The 19,100-nt window shown below is 41.0% G+C and overlaps 2 protein-coding genes across 2 annotated transcripts; both read right to left on the reverse strand.

Annotated features, from left to right (window-relative positions):
- Positions 1 to 2,757: 2,757 nt before the first annotated feature.
- Positions 2,758 to 8,906, reverse strand: grk7a (G protein-coupled receptor kinase 7a; the record flags this gene model as incomplete). The annotated part of the gene is made up of 4 exons (XM_080440834.1): positions 2,758 to 3,100; positions 3,689 to 3,969; positions 7,263 to 7,718; positions 8,322 to 8,906. 4 exons carry the CDS (start codon positions 8,904 to 8,906, stop codon positions 2,758 to 2,760), a joined length of 1,665 nt encoding a protein of 554 aa, XP_080296960.1.
- Positions 8,907 to 14,717: 5,811 nt separating this feature from the next.
- fbxo36b (F-box protein 36b) lies at positions 14,718 to 18,775 on the reverse strand (the record flags this gene model as incomplete). Its single annotated transcript, XM_080439791.1, has 5 exons — positions 14,718 to 15,020; positions 15,429 to 15,635; positions 15,882 to 16,054; positions 18,149 to 18,257; positions 18,680 to 18,775. 5 exons carry the CDS (start codon positions 18,773 to 18,775, stop codon positions 14,718 to 14,720), a joined length of 888 nt encoding a protein of 295 aa, XP_080295917.1.
- Between the last annotated feature and the right edge of the window lie 325 nt (positions 18,776 to 19,100).

The raw sequence follows: 19,100 nt of genomic DNA on the forward strand, positions 1-19,100 counted from the left end.
TTGGCTAAGCTAATATGTAATATGTTCAACAGAGGAAGGGTAGGCATGCTTTTTATAAGAAGAGTGCAGTAGTCTGAAAACGGCTGTCTGTTTTCCAGTAGATCTACAATATCCAGAATAGGCATCATGTTGGTGGACATGGAGTGAAAACATGTGAAAACTCAATGTCAGCACAGACCAGGCCAATTCTGGCCCTTCGACAGTATTTTGTTGAAATTGAGTAAAGGAAAGCGTGTGTGGGCAGTAAAAGTATGCCAAAATCGAATTGAAAATACTTTCTTTTTTTTTTAACATAATGAGCTGCAAGCCTGCAACTGGTTTTGTTTAGGCTGCATTTCACAAAAGATCCATGATTTTACTTTACTTTAATTGTCCTAGTGCTCTGTCCTCAAAAGACTGGAACAACTGGATCGATAGATTTTTTCCCTCTCTAACCACAATCATTTGAATGTTGCACTAGTAAGATCCCTTTGAACTAGCTGGGGGATTTGAGTACACAAGGCCACAAGGATAAGGCTGGTTATCGTCTTATCAGCTAAGACTTGAACTCTGTAATTTACTCTAGCTAAATTGGACCATTGCCTCGCTGCAGTCAGCATCTGTAACAAGATTAAGACTGTAAATATATCTTTAGGCTTTACTGCAGAATGAAGCTTCAGTACTTTCTCCTGTCCTTTGTGTAAGATGAGAGATTTGACATCTCATCAGTGTTCAAGAGCTCTGACATCGAATGTTAACTTAATTTTAATCATAAAGCCTTACACTTAAGATAGACTCTCACTCACTCACTCACTCACTCACGCACTCACTCTCACGCACACATTCAGCAAATTTGCAACAACAAAACTTTTTTTTAAACATTTTTTTATTCAAATAATTCAACATTCCAGCAAATCCCTGATTTACAACTTACTTTCCTATAGCATAATGTTTCCTCTCATATTTACAAGCATATCTTATATAAGTATATATTTATATTTATATATTTTAATTTATTTATACCATATGCAATATTAACTGTGGAAACTTAAATCTGGCCAAGCTCTTTAAAGTTTAAAAACGTTATCAAGTAAATAACCTGAGCCATAAAAATTACAATGATGAGAATGTTTTTTGACCGGCCCAATTCTCTGCATTACTCAAACATCACAACCCAGAACCCTTAAAACCAGTTAAGTCCTACTCTCATACCATCGCACAATGGTGGCACATGCAAAAAGGTGACATGGCCAAAATAGTGACACCAGGTTGAAAGTGGTAGTACCATAATGTTTGGTGGATGTTGAGGTTCTAGTCCAGACTAGGAACAGATTCCTGGTACAGTACCATTAATTGCCAGCTTTGCTAATTTCCTCTGAATGTTACACCCAACATCCCAGGGCTAGTGTGGCTCCAGAACTCAGCTGAGTTGAGCCCAACATCCCAGGGCTAGTGAGCTTCTAGAACCCAGCTGAGTTGAGCCGATGGTCATCATTCTCCATTTGTTTCACTAACACCTAAAATGTGAATTAATCACCTCTTTTTCTCTCTGTCTCTCTCTCTCTCACTGTCTCTCTGTGCATAGATTTACATATTTATATACATTTACTTTTGCAATATTTAGATGTTTTTGTTTATCTTTTTGTTGTTATAAAATAATAAAATAATGCTGGACTGACTGTTTCAAAGATCCAGTGATTGACCTTACTAGTTAGACATTCAGGATGCCAGCATGTACAGGCGGTAGTGACCTCTTGAACAGCTATATCTGCCATACTGCAGGTGATTAGATAAGCACCTGCAGTAAGCACCTTTCACAGTAGAATCAGTTGATTTCATTTCAATCACTGTAAGATGCTTAAGCAGAAAATTCCATGTCCTGGCAGACACTACATAGCTTATTCAGGGTTGAGACAGAGCTCGTTCCACATGTAACTTATTCAACATTGTAATGCTGAATGCATTTTTACTAATTCAGCTCATGGTGTGGGAAAACCCTTTGTTCCAGAGCTGGGATTTAGGCAGTGTCTATGTAAACTAATGTTTCTGGCACAGTCTGAAATTTAGATCAGTATCTCAAAAGCCTATGGTTATAGGCTTTTGAGATACTGATCTAAATTTCGATTTAAGAAGGTGTTGAAAATTGATCTTAGCAACCCTGTCTAGTTGCTGTGGTAGCCTACATCATACAAGAAATATCTGCGAGAGTTGTCACGAGTCAGATCGATGACACCAACATAATAGCATCATCACTTTTTCCACTTTTGTTTCAAAGATCATTGAGCATTCCATAAAGAGATGTAGCTCTCTAACCCAAGAGAGAAATTCTACATAGTGTCTCTTTTGCCAACTCACTCTCCTCTCTTTTGTAAAAAAAAAATTAAATAGAATTAACTTAAAACTGCAACCCATAACTTTTTTTGTGTGAGAACAAAATGATATTTTGACCAATCTATATTACAGAGTATGTTACAGTATGACTAACACAACTGCGGTGGTTGTAGTTGGTCTACCTGCTCTTCTATTGAGACATTTATATTCTGTGGTTGTGTAGGACCACTACTGGTTGAAACATAATATATCCTCTGTCCAATCAAACTTTCTTTATTAACTCTGCAGTAGAGATTTCTGCACTCGACCAGGAGAGCCAGGCTTGATTCCCGGGTAGGACATAAAAGTCACGGAATGCAGCTTTAATGTCCAGTACCCAAACACAACCTTGATCTTATCGCTGTTACTGTTGTGTGTGGTCAGATGGAATTCAGAATTCATTGCCATTCACAGCAATGTACACGTGCCAGATTTACCCCCTTCGTCGCCCCCTCCCGCTGTGGACTCTTTCCTGTTGGGGTCGTTGAGCTCGTCGAATAGTCCGGTGTCGAGCATTTCCTGCTGCCACTGAATAGCCACGGCACCTGTGCTGAATTCCTTGAAGAATTTATCATCGGCGGTGTCAAACGTGATGCCTTTGATCTCAGAGAATTCGGCGATGTCGCCTGTATCCTTGGCGTACACAACGTTGGGCTTGGGCACCCATGGAGGTTTTACCAGACCAGCCTCCAGACGTGGGAAGTTGATGGCCTTGAACCACGCGTGCTTCCGAGGGTCGTCCATGTTATCCCTAATGAGAAAGAAAAGAAAGAACTTAACCCGTGCATCATTATATCGTTATAGAACCCTTGGGAATCCAGTCAACTAAGTATAACTTTTAAGAGGTTAAAGGAGGTGTAACTTAAGTGATATTTCTTTGTTAAGTGTTTAAAAGCTCTATATTCCAATCATTGCTATAGAGCAGGGTTCCCCAATTATTTTCCCCTGAGGGCCAAATTATGTCAGGGATACCAAGCCGAGTGAAAAACTTTAATTCACATGTTATTCAACTCCCTAAAGTACAGATTAGAACACTGGTAACTCAAGTTAACCGCTTGAACGCTAGCATCGTTATTCTGGGCATGGCATAGGTGAACATTTGTCGAAAATAGCAGTTTGTTGCGACACATTGTGAGCTTGTAGATTGCCTATTTTCAGTGAAGAGATTTGATGTAGAGGGAAAAAAGGAGGTGGCCAAGGATAGTTTAGGGTCAAAGTGAAAAGGATCACAGAAAACCACAGAATTATCTCAGTATTGTGTCAACACATTCACAAAAAGTGTGTCTGCTTCTAAGAAATATTGTCACGTTGTTGCATTTCGTCAACTCTCATCACATACTTAATTCCCAGGCGCTCCTCAATCTTCTTCTTGAGGAAACACTGGATGATATCCTTGGTTGGCGCATCAAAGAATTTGTGGTCGAATTTGGGCTCCTCGCTCTGGATGCGGCGCTGGACCTCTTCTTTCTCCACTTTCACCTTCTGGCTCTCAGCACCTTTAAAGGGAGTGTAGCCGCACACCATCTCATAGATACTGCAGCCCAGAGCCCACCAGTCCACAGATGTCCGGTATGGAGTTTTGGTCAGAAGCTCAGGGGCCATGTATGCTCCTGTACCAGCCTGGGGAGAGGGTGCAGAGAGAAGAAAGGAAGAGGAGAAGGAGGGGGAGTAGAGGGTGAGGGGACAGATAGGGAAGGATGTGTCACTTTATTGTACTGGTCAGTCAAGTCAGTCTATGACAGAAACTACATGTTCAAATAGGTTAATGCTGTCAGCTTGCTTATCTAATGGCATTGATTAGTTTGAGTGAAAGAGAGATCGAGAGGGACTATATTCTGACATAATTTCCATTTTTGATATATTTGTTTCCAAGATGACTACAATGACAGTGTCTTGCACTAACCCTTGATGCTGAGTGCCAAGCAGACAGGCATAAGGTACCAGCATGACTCGGCTGGGGATTGAACCCCGATCAACCTCCCAATCTCTGATGGCGGCCATCTAACCACAAGGCCATTGAGCTGTTAAAGAGTCTTTCACATACTGTATACCTATCTGCTGATGTACCGCTTCATTTATATGAGCTCTGCCATCATGTCTGTGCCATATTTAATTATAGTACCTTTAAAATGTAGTATTTTCATAGATCCCTTTATGAGACATTTTATATTATTGGAAACATTGGGTGTGTTGTGTATTGTAATTTAAAATGTAATGATGTAAATGTGAGATTGTACAGTTTATGGGGATTCACAGTGAGAACAATGTTCAGTGTTTCTTTATTAGCAACCGAGGGAAAATCTGTTGTGTAGACTGGATATTAAGCAATCCAGATTTAAATTTAATTTTACATTACAGCAATACAAAAAGCATCCAAACAAATACTTAAAACGTTAAAAAGTAATGCTGCAAGAGGATCTTAGTCAAAGAAAACACTATATAAAACAAATATTTGATTGATTGATTGATTGATTGATTGATTGATTGTTTCATTCATTCATTCATCCATCATTGACTGATTGATTGCTATACTGTGCATACAGTTATTTCCTGACTCCTAAAAGCTTTCAATTCGTTTTCTCCCTGTTTCGTTTTCTGGTTCACTGTCACTCTGCATCTGACCACAACTGTAACCTGGTCACCAGGAGCTTAATGCTAATCGGCTACTACCTGTCAAGAGTCATGTGTGTCTATGCTGACATCTTCTTACACACAGGTTGTCCATTTCTGGATGTCATCATAGCTTCCAGCAGACACAAGGTGCCACAGCCATGTATTATAGCCCTTCCTCAAGTGCATGTTGATCGAACGTAGCCTACCCATGAATATAGACCCATGTATAGAGAAATGCAGGACTCTGGCCTTTACTGTACAAGGCATGCCATCATATTGTATTGTATTTGTGATTTTTATCTTTCTGACGATTTTAATGATAACATAACTAACATAATAACTAATAACTATTTTAGTGTGTGCACTTTGAATATGAGAGACATCTGATTATTGGACATTACTGGTACTGTATCTACAGAGCTGTGACAAGAGATTGTCCAATAACCAGATCGGTCCAGGATCAAATTCAATACTGTGGGTGGCTATTGAACCTACAGCTGGAGGCCGATGCGATGTGTCACCGTTTCCCACTACTATAAATCCCAACCCTTTGAAGGATTATATAGATTTAGTGATTTAACAATAGTCAAGACTCACTACCAGGTCACCTTCTACTTTCTATCTCGCCTAATGTACAACTTAATCTGAATGGCATCGTTCATCTGAAATGTACAACGTGGTTACATGTGAATACATACATAGAAGTTTAGATCTACAGTATGTACTCGAGTCTAAAGAAAAGTCATGCTACCTGATCCAATACCTGAGCTAAATTGAACTTAGTCCAGGTAACCAGTTCACCACATAACATATTTAACTCCCACGCTAAATCTACAGACATTAAATCATATTAAGTCCACTTCCATTGAAATTTCGCAGTCCTATATCTACACATAGGCCTACTCCACATACGTTTTTACCTGATTTCGTCAGTGAGATCAGGGATAGACTTGTGTAATGCCCACAAAGAGGATTAGGGGACCAAAGCCAGCCTTGCTCGTGGGGTGTAACCAAGTCACCCTGGCTGGCCACGGAGCATCAGAAAGGAGTATTGGATAATGAGCTTACTGGACTTTCAGAGAGCCAGGAGCTTACTCTTTGCTACTGCAAGTAAGTCCAAGAGAAACGCTGCAAGTCTTCCATGTTTCTGTAGTCTAGTGCAGGTATTTTTTGTAGAGTGCAAGTAAATGTGATTAGACTTTACTGGCAAAAAGAAGAAAAGAGCGGCATCTGAAAAAATGTTCTGTCATTGTTTTCCTTTAACAAATGTACTCATCTTTCATATATAACTATATAAATTCCACAATCAGTCAGCCTGAGCCAATCACATCATTTAACCCTTTGTCCATAAAACATAGTCATGTGATGAATTCACATGCTGTCTTGACACTTTCATCTTCTATTCTTAAGAGATTCTAATTTGTATACATCAAGTGTGAATTGACAGAATGTGAGTCACATGATACGGACAGAGATTTCAACCCGTTTAAGTTGTTTTGGGAACTGAAACATAAGGGTCACACAACTACGGTCACAGTTTCATCCAAAAACTCTGATATAACCTTCACCTGAGCCAGCACCGTTCATTCCACAAGTCCTGAAGATAGCCCGATACAAAATGGTTGCCTATAATTGGCTGGACTATAATCTGACTTTGCAAGGATCAAATTAGTTATGTAAAGGATTCAGGGACTTGCTGGAGATAATTTTAAGCAAGCCAGTAAATCCCTGTCCGGATTTGAGGTGAAAGCTCAGTGGAGAGAGTGGGAGATAACAACAGCCCCCCATTCAGTATTTAGCTTTAGTGCTGTCTTCTAGTAGCTAATGGCAGACAGTAGGCCTACTAGAATCCTCTGTAACCATATGTAGCTGTTTGCATCTGAGTATGTGTATTCTTAAACTAATTCCCACCCACAGTGTGGTGACCTTTGACCTGAAAAACCTTGCTCTTGAGCTCAGCTGCAGATGGCCAGTGCAAGATGCATGGGTGTCGTTGCCTAGCCCGGTGCATTCAAGGCCTTGAACAACTGGCTGCAAATGTCTACTCTGAAGACATTTTGAAATGACTAATAATATATAATACTAGAACACTAATGTATGGTCACCATCATTGTTCCTCATCCCCTCATGTTAGTGCCACCCTTCTGGCTATATCATACAGTAGCATCGCATGGTGTATATGTAGACGTAAGCTCAGTTATAGTCCATCGCACAACGGTGTCACTTGCCAGAAAGAACACATTTTTCTTGTCATCTAGTAAATCTGTTGTGATAGAGTATGAGTTAGATATTTTACTCACACACTGGGTGCAGGTCTTGCTTGGCTCCATCTCTATAGCCAGACCCAAATCTGAGAGGCGGCATTGGCCGTCGGAGTCCAGCAGCACGTTCTCGGGCTTCATGTCGCGATATACGATGTTCATCTCGTGCAGATGCAGGATCCCGGTGGTGATCTGTGCCGTGTAGTGAACAATGCGCTTCATCTCGATGCCCTTGTCCTTGCCCACGCCATCGTACCCAATGTTGTAAATGTGGTACCTGAGGTCTCCGCCGTTCATCAAGGTCATGACCAGGCACAGGGAATCCTTGGTATCATAGGCGTACGACAGGTTGACTAGGAACAGGCTGTTGACCTTCTCCAGGATCTGCTTCTCCAACAGAGCCATCTTCTCGCCACCCTTCTTCTTCAGGCGCTTCTTGCACAACTTCTTGCATGCATACATCTGGCCTGTGTTCTTCACCTGTACGGCACACACCTGGAGAAGCAAGACAAGATGTTTGTGAGACTTGGTTCTTCAGGGCCAAGCACTCCTCAGGTTCTTTCTTGTTGAAGATTGATCTAAATGCTATTGTGAATTGGTTGAAAGAGCAGGGTTGTCCATAAAGAAGATACAATAGTAGTGCAAACTTCATTAGCAGGGCCTTTTCTGAATTGCATGCCACTTAGTCTACTGTATGTGGTACCTCTTATTTCCATCTATTTTGTAACATACTGTAACATAATATCATCAACAAAGCCAATTTAGTGTGTGCCACCATTTGGATTATAAGGACTTTTACTGCATGCTGTTTTGTGGTTTTGCCATTATCTGTGGATAATAAATAAGCTATACAGTGTTCATACTACAATGTTATGGACTTCACTTTGACCTGACCCCTGTAGACAGAATAAATCCAGATGATTGTGCCAGGTTAGATTACTTGTCACTGAACTTCCTTATATGCGTCAGACTCTTTTCTTGCTAAAGTCAAAGTTTAATATCTCCGAACCTGTTTTCATAAACCAATTTTTTCGTTGTAAGGTAAGTGCTTTTCAGTTAACTGTTGGAATTATGATCTACGATCGCTTGCACACTTACCTCTCCAAATCCTCCCTTGCCAAGAGTTCTGAACTCATAGAAGTATTTGTCACTGATGGGCTGTTTCTCAAACTCTTTCCACTGGAGGTATTTATCATAGAAGGGGCTGCCCTGCCAATCTGTGAAGGGTTTGCCTTTTAGATAATCCTTCACGGCCTCCCAGACTTTGCCTTTCATCACTTCTTCAAAGTCCTTATCTGTCACAGCCTTGCATTTTGTGGCGTTGTCGCCAGTGATGAAGGAAGGAGGACTCTTGCAGTACTTGGTGATAATGTTCTGCCGTGCCTTGTCTTTTGCTGGACCTTCAGCAAGATCCCAGTCATAGAGGTCATCCAGAAAGTCAGCAGCCTTCTTATAATCAGGGTTGTTGGCCAGATACTGGCGGAAAAACTTCTTACCAATGGGCTGCCTTTCACAGCACTGCTCATATTCCTTTTTAACAGAAGCTCGGACTGCAGCCAACGCCTCATCCTTGGGGAGAGACAAGCTCCGGCGGCGCTTTTTCATCTCTTTGTCATCCCCACCCTGGGCTTTGAGGTAGGCCGTGTTGGCCACCAGGTTATCCAATCCTCCCATGTCACACATCTTGGCAGCGGTATCTGTTTGGTCCCCCCTAAGTGACTGGGTTCTTCAATGGCTCCCTAGGAATACCCTCTCACAGCCGGTGGAGTGTGTTTCGGGATTCGTGTGTGAGAGTGCAGCTCCCTCCAAAGCCAGAGCGCAAATGAGCCGTTTCAGCAAACCTACCTGCAAACCTAAGGCACAACGACACCACCCAGGAATTAGTCGTTTAGAATTATAAATACCTGGGGGGGATTTAGACTTAAGGATCTTTGTGTGGTCTATTCGAGGATAGTGTTCACAGAATGGGAGCCCTAAGAGGGCTCTGTCCTATAAGAGGCTTTGGGAGCCTCTATATTTGGTCGTGGTGTTCAACTGCAGCTAACAGTGGTCCATTGGGTTCTATTGACTGAACACCCACTGTACGGCTGAGATCATGACCAGAGAGACCAAGAGAGCAAAGTTACACATGTGCATGTGCATGAAACTGGACACCACAACTACTGTATAACGACAACATCAGTGTGGATGCTCACATAATTATCGTTCTATTTCTAGTTATTGTGCTTACTCTGGAGGGGGCCCTTAACCACAAGAACCCTAGCATCCCTGTTCTGGTCATGCCGAACATTCATAAAAAATAGGCAAACATTTGTCGAAATAGCAGATCTACTGTGACAGATCTAAATGTGTTGCGTTGTGGCGCGTTGTGAGCTTGTAGATCTGCTACTTTTGACAAAGAGATATGGTGTAGAGGGGGAAAAGGAGGGGGCCAAGGATAAACCCCTGGGGGACCCCAGTCAATTAAGTATATGGTTTAAGTGGTCAATAGGAGTAAACAATGCCTTTTGGACAAGTCAGATCACAGCCCTTCACCTTCCTCTGTCCATCTCTTTCTCCCTCAGTGGCAACAGAGCAGGCCACTTCAAAGTTTAATCCTAATCTGTCTGCCATCTCTCTCATCACCCTCCCCATTATAATTCTCACTGAAACACTGTATGCGCAACACAATTACTTATCATAATTGTTTATTTTACACCTACAGATAGCTAACAAAAAGTAAGTGCTACCAATATACTGTAATTTAAGGAAATACAATAATTTGTGGACTGTCTCGTTTAATATGCCCTCCTTCATTCCTTAACTACTTAACCATATTTTATACCTTGTTGTACAACAGTGCCATGCAAAAGTAGTGAAAATAGCCAATCTACAAGCTCACAACGTGTCGCATTGTGAGGCTTTATTGTCTTTATAAAATTACGATTTTTTAAAATTATATTTGTGGCAATGCTAAATCTGATTTATGATCTCTGACTATAGCTGGGAGGGAATCCGTCAAAAATAAGGTTTTGAAAAAACATCACAAACGAGTCGGGCTAGTGGTCTGTTTGCAATGAATCCAATATTAAATAGGTCAGTATATGGTTGAAACCCCCAAAAATTGATAGAAGAGATTTTTCAATGGATTCTGTTACTATTGGGTATGCTAAATAACGTACTAAAATTATACTTCTGGAAAGGCATCATTTTCAAGATGGCACAGTTTATAGGCATGTTAAGCTCCAGGCATTTTAAGCTCCCTCCATCTTGAAAAGGATGCCTTTCCAGGTGTTTCGGTTTTCCTGAATGTTTTGTATGTTATTTAGAATACCCAATAGTAACAGAATCCATTGAAAAATCTCTTCTATCAACCATATACTGACCTATCTAATATTGGATTCATTGCAAACCGAGCCCAACTCGTTTGCGATGGTTTTTGAAAACCTTATGCCCATACCTAACAGCATGCCAAAAATCAAAAACCTGTCACCAAGTGCTTTTTTGCATATTCCTTATAGGCATTATAAGCTCCCGCCAGCCATCGTGGACACCATCTTGAAAATGATGCCATTCCAGAAGTTTGATTTTCCTAAATATTTAGTGTGTTATTTAGCATACCCAATAGTAACAGAATCAGAGGTGCACGATTGTGATGAATTCCCTCCAGCTACTACAGTTAATAACTTGAGTTGCTATCCTCATGCATCACGTCTCCTTTTTGACATGCCATTATTGCAGCAATTCCTTCTTATTAGCAAGTGTTTATTTTTAGCTGTGTAACCAGGTAACTAGTAATATTACATCATCACGCCCTGTTGGCTAGCCTACCAGTCACACTTGGATGGGGATATGGAGATATAGGCTAATTCAGTAAACCTGGGCTAATGTGAGCTAATCCTTGCTCAAAATGGCCCCAAGTGCCCACAGCCCTGCATAAGACCAACACCATTATACTGAATGGAGAGTTTCAGTGTAGTCAGGTCATGCTGTTAATTTGCTAATTAGACACTCATGGAGACCCACAAAGACCACCAATTGGGGAGTGGCTGACGTGCCAAAGGGTCACGAAATGATCTCAAAATTGTTTCAGTTTTGCTTTGATCCTCGTGTTTTAAAACAAGGGAATTAGAAGGATCACATAACATGGGAATACTGTGGCTACAATGTGGATTTCGGACTTCATGTGACCAGCCTGTGACATCAATCATCTATGATTCTAGTCATCTATGACGTATCTATGACGTATGACAACACCTTCCCACTCAACAGCTGTCCCCCTATAGTGCTGACGTATAAAAAAGAGCTTAAGTGATTACGGTATAGGTTTGACGCACAAACACGATGTAACGTAAAAAAAGATGGATAGATTGAAATGCATATACTTTTATATATTGTGCTGCCGGACAGAAACCTCTTTTGTCGCGATGCCTTGTGAGCTTGTAGATCTGCTATTTTTGAACGTTCTTTTTAAGTGAAAGTGGTTAATCTGTCTGATGGTATATATATATATATATATATATATATATATATATGAAAAGTATTAACAAGAGCTTGTGACTAAATAATAACTACAGTACATTGGATCAATGTTTTAATTTTTTATGATTATTATTATATATATATGTTTTTTTTCCCCACATTTTCTGAAAAGTAACCGTTTTGGAGATACTGTATGTACGAGGTTTCCACCGGACGGCAACGATATACTTTGTCATATACACACGCTCTGGTAATAGTCCATGAAACTGTAAACCATTCTGAACTGAGAGAAAGACAGAGATATGACCCATTAAGTTCAAGAGAGCAGATGCACAATGACCCTACATGTATTTTTACTCTCTCTCTCTCTCTCTCTCTCTCACACACACACACACACACACACACACACACACACACACACACACACACACACACACACACACACACACACACACACACACACACACACACACACACACACACACACACACACACACACACACACACACACACAGCCTGTTCTGGACAGCCTGACTTGTGATCTTTACTCCTTTCTCCTTGGGAGGATTAGTGTGAGCTGGAGGCAGGTGGGGGAGGACAGAGGTTAAGAAGAGAGGCCATCTGCCAGGGTGCACTATGTGGTCTCTACTGTACGTGGTCTGATGAGTCCATCCTCTTATGGTCCTCCCCGGGCCACAAGAGGCCACTGGCTGGACCTCAGGAGAGCAGGAATGACCTACAGTGTCAGCATAAATCAGCAAGTGTCACAGAGGTATAGTAGCAGGCTGCTTTCTTACACACGCACGCACGCACGCACGCACGCACGCACGCACGCACGCACGCACGCACGCACGCACGCACGCACGCACGCACGCACGCACGCACGCACGCACACACACACACACACACACACACACACACACACACACACACACACACACACACACACACACACACACACACACACACACACACACACACACACACACACACACACACACACACACACACAATTAATTGACCTGCTCTGCAAATAGAAATCAGAGTGCATACAAAGACAATATTCAGAGACAGACTCATTTCAGATCTTCAGGTATCGGCCCCTGTGTAACAAAACATTTCCCTGCTTTCTAGTTAGAAATGTATATTAATGGACCATAACATTTATAATAATTGTACCTCCCAAGATTCAGGTTAAAAGTGAGTTTAATTTATCATAAATACATTTTCTCTGTGTTTATAATGGCACATGACTTAAAGCCTCATTTAATATTGTGTGGGTGTACATGTTATTAAATTACCATTAAATAGTAATTCAATAACTTGCGATACATGTTTTAGTCATGATAAGGTAAGTTTATGTTGCACATTTCATACAAGGCAAATCAGAGTGCTTTACATAAGGCACAATTAAGCATTTGGCACAATAAGGCAATTTCAAAGAAATAAAGATAATATCTGTATCCTCACACACAGGAGCTGGTCAGTAGTATCATGTCATGGTCAGTATCATGTCAGTATAATGGTCAGTATCATGTTCAGTCTCATGTCAGTATCATGGTCAGTATCATGGTGCTGACTATGTTAAAGACTATGGTGCTGACTATGGTTAATGACTGGTGCTGGCTATGGTACTGACTATGGTTAATGACTGGTGCTGACTGTTAAGGACTATGGTGCTGACTATGTTAAGGACTATAGTGCTGACTATGTTAAGGACTATGGTGCTGACTATGTTAAGGACTATGGTGCTGACTATGTTAATGACTATGGTGCTGACTATGGTCAGCCTTGGACTCGAGCAAGTAACCTCTATGTTCACTCCACTATAACACCTCTAAGTGACAAATGCACATAGTGTTTTTTAAGTGTTGACATAATGGCAACATCTGTTTCACACATCAATAATACTTCATCAAGAAAAATAGACTTTTAAATGTATTCACCCTAATGTACATTTATAATTTTGAAAAGCAATAAGTAAAGTTATGCCAGAAGTGCTTGATATTGTAGGTGACCTGCGTAATATAATATTAACTAATTCCATTACAGCACACATTTTAGACCAATAAAGCACTGTCTGTTGAGTTTCTTATTCTGGTTAACTCGGGATGCACTGACCCTTTTAAATGAAAATGGCCTTGCTTTCAAATAAACTATAATCCTTGAATGTCTAGTGTATAGAATTATCTGATACACCATACTGTACCTGCATTACCATACTCCATACAGAACTCTCATACATGGACCCAGCCAATACCACTTGTTTTGTTATTTTTATTTTTTGTTCACTAATAATTTGTACACAAAGCATCTTGTCTTTTATAAGTTTCCACTCAATGCTAACATAACACAGTTATATGGCTGTTTATTTGGCTTAATTCTATATATCAGACAATGTCATGGCACAATGAGGTCAATTTGATACAATAGGTATAATCAACATAGTGCCATCTTCCCAGATAGATTCATACTGTACAAATTATCGTACGAAACACACAAAATATAACTGTGTAAAAGACCATTCACCAGTGGCTCAAACTGACTCGCAAAATTGTGTGACACACAATATAATTGTACATCTCAAGCATTTTGACTGGAGATGAATTACAATATGACTCGCACTCACATTCCCAACTTCCATTTCTATCAATTAGCAATGAACACCATTCTCTAGAATAGCATGCATCTCATATACTGGTTCTCAGTGTGGGGTCCAGGGACCCCCAGGCATCCTTGAGGGGATTCCTGGGGTCCCCAGCTAAATGACTGATATTTAGGAACCAAATGGACCCTTACAGGTCTGTAACTCTCGAAGTGATCAAATGGAACCAAATGGACCATTTGGATCCATTTGATCACTCTCAGAGTCAAATTAACACTGAGGATTTTACAGTGTAGCCTTGGATCCCAGGGATAAATAGGGGTCCGTAGCCTAATGCATATCATCAAACTGGCGGTCCTTGAAAAAAAAAAAGAAGAGAGAATTACTGATCTAAAATGAAGAGTCAGATTCAAAATCGAAAAACAGCCTCAGTTCAGTGGCTCGACAAACTCTGCACTACAGTATCCTGCATCGGTGTGAAGGTCGCTGACGGACACATCCTGGACTGCTGTTGGACTAGTGGCCATGTAGCGCTTTCTATCCCCACAGGAGTGGTCTGGCACGTGCAACGACTTAATGCCGGAGTCAGATCCAAGAGTCGCTTCAGAGGTGGAGACAGGGTCAATATCACAACAAGGGCTGGTGCCAAGACTCAGATCAGACTCCACTTCAGCATGGAGGTTCTCTACATCTGTCTCGGGGTCTTGGCGAGGTGACTCCTCAAGAGAGTGCTAGGGTTGTCACAATCATGAAAGTTTAGTTGACATTTAATTGTCGTAAGAATAATTTTGTGTTTTTGGCATTGAAGATTGGAACATACAACATACACATACATACAAATTTCATGTATGTTTGCCTTTTAGGCTTTCTAAAGAAAAATTACACAGGACTGATAATGACAAATAACTTAAATATATACAGAAATGACTGACAATGACCGGTACTAGGGCCAAAACAGACCAATTTGAATAATCTACGAGCTCTTAACGCGTCGCATTGCGAGTTTGTAGATCGTCTATTTTAGCTATTTTTCAACAGATTAATTCATACAGATTGAATGGAAACGATAATGACTGTTATGCATAATAATTGCGATTATGTTATAATTGTGTCAGGCCTAGGGAGTGTGGGTGGTTCACCTCTGACGTATCCGTTCCGTAGACCTGCCCTTCCCGGCGTTGCTTGTTTACGTGCCTGCGGCGACTGATCTGCTTCTGCAGCTGCAGCTTGTTGGTGAAGAATATGGTCCTCCAGCCAACCTCCCGGGCCAGAGCCGACACCTCGGCTGAGATGCTGTCACAACGTCTCTGTACCGTCTGCTCCCAGAACTCCTCTGACCCACACAGCTGAGGACAGGGAATAAAGCAAAAACAAATGTCACGCTGAAATGTTTTGCTATCGGCCATGTCTCAATCTGTTGATTTGTGAAACAGTGTGAAAGGAGCCCACACTAGTGCTGTGTTTCCTAAACAATTAGCACAAAAATTGGAAGTGCCTAGTTGTTTAAATGAGCTATACAAATAAACTTGCCTTGCCTAATGTGAGAGGCCGCTTGCGCGCAAAAAACAGTTTTTCACAAATGTTGTTCTCACCTTCCTGAACCTGCGTGATGTTCGTGCAAGTTGTCCCACATCCTCAAGCTCCAGACAGACCAGAACACGGAGCAGCAGGGGGTCAGGAAGGCGCTCCAGGTAGTCATAATGGCCTTGGCACAAAGACTGGGTGTACTGCAAGATCCGACCACCAAACACCATACTGATCCGACCTGACGAGATGTCAAGAAGACAAAGTACTTTTATTTATTTGGAAATCTTTATTTATCAAATATAATTTACCATTTAGGATTAGCATTAAGCAGATGTTCTTATCCAGAGCGACTTACAAAGCACACCATCTGAGTAAGCATGAAATCCAGTCAACAAACAATATTTATTGGTCAAGTAATTTGAAGTACTGTATGTGCTACAAAGTAACTAGAATATTATGTAGACATCAAACCTAGCATCTGTCTAAATAACATCTATCTAAACAACATTTTTGTAAAGACTGCACTCAGTCTCAGTAGAGTGCATACCTCCGCCAATCAACTGTCAAAATATGCCATTTCTACGATAGTACAGATTATGTAATTCTGCCCTCGACCTTGATTGCGACCAGACAGTTGCGAAAACATAATGTCAATATCTGACCTTCGGCCTGGCAGAGAGATAATGATATACACAGAATGAAAAATAATTAGTTTAAAAAAAATGATTTACAGTATCAGTCTGCTGTAAAAATAAATAAAAATAAAATCATAATTGGACATATTTCTAGCAGAGATCAACTTCTGCACAGGCGCTGGAAACAACATTTCCAGTACCCCTATCCACCACTTACCATTGGGCAGCCACTCAAAACACATGTTCATGAATGATAAAGATTCTCACTGATCATGTTTTCATCTGCTCACTGGAACATTCTGGGAAGCCTCGTGTGATAAGAGAACAGCAGACAGGCCCTAAGGCCATGCTGATCACTCATCTCCAGCTGCCTCCCCATCCTAAGTGACTGCAGTGCTTGTAAGATAGACAGCATGGATTTAAACCCCAGCATCTGTATTTTGGGAAAACTATTAGATCGACAAGCTCACAATTCACATTGTGACTTTGACTTTACCTTCATATAATTGGTCCCCTTACTAATGCACATTATAAGATGGCACTATTTCCGTCTACTCACTCTGCATCTCATTGGTGGGCCATAGACAGTTCAGAAACCGGCCTACAGTACCAATGACATCATCAATAGGGATGCCAAGCTAATGAAAACTACAGCCTTTCCCTTCCTGTAGAATTAGCGTGCTGAAATATTGCCTACTGATGATGTCAGTGGTAGGCAGGTTTCTGAACTGCCCACAGCCTTTTTCTGAGACACAGGCTGAGTAAACAGAAATGGTACCATCTTATAATGAGAATTAGTGAGGACCAATTATATGAAGATAAGGTTGAAAATGGATGAAGTGGTCCTTTTAAGGGTACGGGCACACATACGCATGTGCCCGTAGCCAACGCATGCTTTGCCGATGTGCCAAACGTGTCAATTACCCAGGTTTTGGGCAGTGCCATTTTCCGGTGTGTGGTTTGTTTGACTTGCGTGGAGTGGTTTTCTCACTGAGAGAAAACTACTAGTGAAATGCCTGGCAAATGGGATCAACGCGACATACTGTACCAAAGCCTATATCGCTTGTGCTATAACCACGTCCCGCTTCTGTGACGAACGCGGAACTGCCTCTCGTCTACCAAAAACCACGCCCGCTTCTGTGACGCATGCGGAACTGCCTCTCGCCTACAACAACTATTGTTTTGGCCGATGAAGTATTGTTTTTGTTGCTTGACAGGCGTGCCGTGTCAAGCGAACTTGAGCCACGAGAGGCGAGCTAAAGCGAGCGAGTTGCCGTGCCGAACTTTGCGAAGCTCGCTTGAGCCGACTCAGCGCCGTTCGAGTTATGTACCGATAGGCACAGAATCGTGAATCATGTTTTGGGGTGAGCGTTTGCCCCAACTGCCACTCAAAGTGTCTACTGGCCAATCACAGTCTTTGCACAAGCAGTATAGGCTTTGGGATGATGCAGGATCAACTATGACACCTCTTTCCCATTGGTTGAAGCCTGGTCAAAGTTCACAAATGTTGAACTCCACGCATTGAATAAGATATTGCGCTTATGAGCTTCAGGCAGTACCCGACACAGGGTCTAAATTTCTCAATGGAGATCACCTCCAACCACTGCTGATGTACTAGTTACATTGTACTAATACAGATTGGTTAAAATGTTTCATTCATCATTAATATAAGTTCCGGATTGCAGCGTTAAGCTTACTCTGTAGCTGAGGGTCATCCAAGTAGTCCTGATGAGAGTCCTTCTGCTCTCCAGGCTTTGCGTTTCTACAGTCATTCCTCAGCGATATTCTCCACCACCTCCACACCACCTGTGTATGAATGGCTTACGAATTTACAAAATCTTTTCAAAACATAATTCTTTTTTTTTCCTTATGTAGTTTCATTGCTAAACACTTGTAAAGTTGGTGCATTTTGCATAGTTACATATTTTGGTACAGTTTCATACTTGGGTAAAATAGTAATCTGTCAAGACAGATTCAGCTCAGCAGCTGAATTAAATGAGAACAAAAAAAGAAATTCTTATTTTTTTTGCCGATGGGTTCCCAGATTGGGGTAATAGTAACATAGTTACACAAAATGTAGCTAAAAACATTGCAATAGGTCAACTGAAATGCTAGCAACCGCAACTGCCAGCTTATTGGTAAACAAATGTGATTTTAACAATCATAAAAGTCATTAACGATTACAAGTAAACCCTAGTTGTTTTTAGCAAACTACAAGAAGTACTTACATCAGATTTGGTCACAGTTAAATGATAAAAATCTTTACTAGGTGCAGGGTCTTGTCCACTTATTTCAAATAAGCTTTCTGTCAACAGAGACGCCATGTTCAATGTTTTGTGTACGTTACCTTGACAACAGCATGTCACATGTCCGGTTTCTCTCTAGAGCCCCTTTCCCACTTGTACTGAAGCCCTAAAGCTGTTTGGCTAGCTCAGTAACAAACATGAAACCCTTTTTCAAATAAATACAAAATTAAATATAGCTATAAAACAATTACATTTTACATAAAGACTCTTCTCTAAAAGCCAAATTGCTGAAAATACAAATACATATTTAGTGGGTAGATAGATAATAGCAAAAATGTTGTTGCCATAGAAAAGGCTGAGTAAAGAATTAAGATTACCGTAGTAGTGCTATATTATGTACACT

The sequence above is a fragment of the Gymnoscopelus braueri genome (assembly GCF_963280865.1).
Source record: "Gymnoscopelus braueri genome assembly, chromosome: 10".
NCBI lineage: Eukaryota > Metazoa > Chordata > Actinopteri > Myctophiformes > Myctophidae > Gymnoscopelus > Gymnoscopelus braueri.